Source organism: Acanthisitta chloris, unplaced genomic scaffold (genome assembly GCF_000695815.1).
Source record: "Acanthisitta chloris isolate BGI_N310 unplaced genomic scaffold, ASM69581v1 scaffold7180, whole genome shotgun sequence".
NCBI lineage: Eukaryota > Metazoa > Chordata > Aves > Passeriformes > Acanthisittidae > Acanthisitta > Acanthisitta chloris.
In genome coordinates, this window is record NW_008652170.1 from 5,556 (window position 1) to 9,440 (window position 3,885).

General features: G+C 55.2%; 1 protein-coding gene across 1 annotated transcript in view; it reads right to left on the reverse strand.

The window, feature by feature from the left end:
* Positions 1–3,126: 3,126 nt before the first annotated feature.
* The window catches only part of SLCO2A1 (solute carrier organic anion transporter family, member 2A1), a 21,773-nt gene continuing 21,014 nt past the window's right edge, over positions 3,127–3,885 (reverse strand). The window contains 4 exon segments of the mRNA XM_009076205.1: positions 3,127–3,247; positions 3,373–3,493; positions 3,600–3,664; positions 3,805–3,885. The exon segment at positions 3,805–3,885 is cut by the window's right edge and continues 21 nt beyond it. Coding sequence (XP_009074453.1) covers positions 3,127–3,247; positions 3,373–3,493; positions 3,600–3,664; positions 3,805–3,885 — 388 coding nt within the window.

The following is a 3,885-nucleotide window of genomic DNA, read 5'->3' on the forward strand; positions in this document are numbered from 1 at the left end:
TCATCTTGCTGTAGAAAGAAGGAACCTCAGCATTGTGGTGTCTTCCTCTGCTGCTCATGGGCTTGGGACTGACATGGCAACTGCTGCTGTGATATCCTCTGTCTCTTCATGCTGCAGTATTTTTATCCTCTCTTCTTCTCCTTTGTCCTTCCCTGGGCTGCTGACCCTCTGGACTTTGGTTTTTCCTTAACTACCAAATGAAAAGCATAAGGTTTGCCAAGCAAATTAGGAAGGAGTGCACTGCCAGGTGAGTTTTAGAGATTGGAGTCTGTTTTCTCCTGCCTTGATTTAGCAGTGAAGTCCTGTTGCTTCCCAGAGCCACTGGCCACCTCCTGGTGGATACTGCTGTGCTCTGTGCTGGGAAGCACTGCACATCACCTCTGCTGCCCTGCCAGAGTGCATAGCTACGTGAGCACTGAGTATAAAAAGCTGTTTTCCTCTGCCTCTCTACCTTCCCATTCTTTCAGACTGGTCCAGTCCCATTTCTGGGGGGCTGGAGGGGTCTGTGGGATGCCCAGACCAGGCTGGCTGCTCTTCCTCAGTCCCTGTGCCCCCTGTGATTTCCACTCATGGCAGTTCTTGGCATGTTTTTTAGCTGAGGGCTGTGTTCTGAAAGCTTTTGTCACTCTGCTTCTCCTTGCAGGCTCTTCTCCCACAGCCACGTACACACATCCTGGGTGGCAGAGTTGTAGGAGGGTGTGAGCAGGAAGCTGAGGTGGGCAGAATTTAAGATCCATACCTGCACCCTGTGTGAGGTGTGGAGTGCCTGGCATTTGCTGCTCCAGCAGCTGCAGGAGGGTCTCTGTGTGTGTAATCCATCAGCAGTTGTGGCACAGTGAGAGGGAAGGTCGAGCTGCCAGCACATCCATGGGCTTCCTCCTCCTGAGAGTGGTGGTCAGGGAAGAGGGAAAGAAATGTGAGGTTTTTCCAGTTTGTGTCTCATTGCACATCAGAGTCCAACTGCAGTGGCATTTTTCCCTGGTTTTCTGGCTTCCCCTGTTGGTTTGGGTTGGGTGGGAGTGGTTGGCTCCTGGCAGAGCCTTTTTTTCCCTTGCAGACTCCTCTCCTCTCTGGTTTGATGCCTCCTGCATTTCTCAGCTGATCTCTTTTGTCCTTTTGCTTCTCTGGGGCTTTCCCTGCCTCCCTGTAGCATTGCCAAGTATTGGGAAGAGCAGGAACAATCTTCAGCAAAGCCCTGTGCCCTGGAAGCATTGGCATTTCTAGCCTCTGGAACCCAGTGGCTCTGCCACCATCCCTGCAGGAGGTGGGGAGGGTTGTATTTACCAGGGATTCCTCTGGTTCCTGCAGGCAGAGTCTTGCTGGAACATGCTTGTCATGCTTCGAACTCTTTTAGCTGGAGAGCCTAGGCTGCCTGCTTTAAATCCATGGTGCTGAAGTGGTTTTGGGCAAAAACTTGCTGTTTCTTTGCTTTGAGGGGTTGTTCTTGCAAAGACCTGTCTCCCTGAAAAGCAGAGTTGGCCTCTGCCTAAGGGGGGATGGTAGCATGAGGCCACAGTTGGCTTTAAGTTATTCTTTTCAAAGGGATTCCTTAAATAAATTTTTTTTTTTTTGCTTAAATGTTTAAGTCTTGCTTTAGTCTGTGTGTTTGTCTTGGCTCGTCCCAGCGGGGTCAGATCCACAGGGATGAGGCTCTGCTCCTGCTTAGCACAGCACTGGGGACCAACCTTCCTCCGTGGCCAGGTCTGTGTTGGCAAAAAAAGATAATTTTTCTGCACCTACAGGGCTCTAGCCTTGGGTTCTCCTGGGTGAGGTCAGACTCCTTGGTCTGATCATTAGAGACTTGATGATCACATGGCAGCAAAAAAAAAGACCAAAAAGCTGAACACTAAAGGCACTTTGCTGCCATGCCCAGGAGTCTCAGCCAGCTGCAGTGTGCTGGGCACAGCTGCATTCAGGTGGCTCCCTGTGGATGCACAACTTTGCTGGGCTGGGGGTGACTTGCAGGGCAGTGTGGCTGAGCTGGGGTGGAGGATGAAGCCTCCTTGGGGCTGTGGCACTGCTTTTTGGGCCTCACTTCATGACTTGCCTCTTTGGGGCTGCTTTTTCCCAGTGTCTGAGGGAAGAGGACAAAACTGGAAACTTGTTTTCTTCTTGTTCCGCCCCCCCCAAGTCAGCTTTATGCTTTGCTTTTTGTTCTTCTAACCCTGTTCACAGCCTGAGGCTCAGTGCTGGCCGCAGGCTGCAGCTTGACTGGGATGGGATGGCTTTGGCAGGGCAGGGGGATGTGGGAAACGCAGTGCCTCCTGTTCCAGCTGCCTGATCCTGCCTGCAAAGCCCCTGCCTGAGACCACTACCCATAGTCCTGGACCTGCAGCTCCCTGCACTGTGCCTACAGCACCCAGCACCCCCTGCCTGCACCCCTCTTCACACAGGTTCCAGCCCCTTGCAGCTTCCTCATCTCTGTTGGATCACATTCCCCCCTCTGCCAACATCTCTTCACCTTTCCCAGCCGTGATGTGCTCAGGATAACCACCTGCAGCCTCCCCAGCACCTTGTCTTGCTGGTGTGGCCAGCTCTGAGGTGGGGGGAGACCCAGGAAAGCACAACAGCTGGAAAAGTGACCTTTATTTAAAATATAAAAAGAGCAACAGACCCCAAATGTTCTGCAATAAATCCCTGGTGGTAAGCGTGCAGTGTCCACACTGACCTCTGCAACAGCTGTGGGCAGGGGGACACAGGGAGCCCCTCAGGGCTGGCAGCTCCCCTGCTGTGGGCAGGGGGACATGGGGAGCCCCTTGGAGCTGGCAGCTCTCTGCCCTGCTCCTGTCCCAGCCCCAGGGACACTGCCTGGCTGGGAACATCACACTGGTGCAGGAACCATCGCCCACAGCAGGCACTTCTCTGGGTCTATGTGTTCCAGCCCCTGTCTGCCTCCTGCTCCAGCTGGTGGGGGCTGCTGCCTCTCCCCAAGGTGCTGACAAGCACAGCTGGAGACCTGGGAGGAGCAGTCCCAGGATGGGATGGGATGGAGCACCCCTCGCCCGGAGCGAGAGTTGCTCAGGGCTGCAAAGGTGAAGTCACTCCTGGAGGAGGTGAGAAAAACCCAAACAAGACAAAGTGCTGGCAGTGGGTGATGAGGGGGTGCAGAGTCAGTCCTTGGAGGGGCTACACCAGCCCTGCTGCCTTTTCCTGCACGTTGTACTCCTTGCTCTTCTTCACCTTCCAGCTGATGAGGGCGAGGAGGATGGTGCCTGCCACCTTGTAGCCCACCTGCAGCCCCAGGTATCTGCCGGGAGAAGAGCAAGGAGATGCTGGTTGGAGGTGGCACCTCCACCTGGTACCAGGCTGAGCTGAGGATCATCCCAGTGGCCATCCCCCCAAGAGGGGACAGGGGGCAGGTGGCAGGGGTACCTGTTGCGGAGGAAGTCGTTGTTGTAGTAGGCGCAGAAGCGGCGCCGAGTGCACTGTTGCTGCCAGTAGATGCAGGAGGAGTCGATGAGGGCTCCAAACATTGCTGGTGCTGGCAGCCAGGCTTGGGGGGAGAGAGGATGGAGTTAGGCTGCTGTCCCTGGGGAGCTTCAGCAAACCTCTGAGCACCCAGGTGCACCCCCCACCCCTGGCAGGAGATGAACACTCACCCAACAGCCTCATTAGTAAGAACTGGACTCCAATGGCAAATGACTTCTCGTCCTGGTTCACCACCCTGTGGGGCAGAAGTGACAGGAGGTCAAAGCTGGTGGTGGTGGCTTTGTGTTTGGCCAAGCCTTGCTTGAAAGGCCCCACTGATCCCAGCACGGAGAACCATCATCCCAGGCCGTGTGCCCCTCCCTGCCCACTGCTCACCGTAACACCATCATGTAGAGAGGGTTGTGGGACAGGCAGGCGACCAGCGCGGCAAAGGAGATGAGGAATACGGCGGGGAGG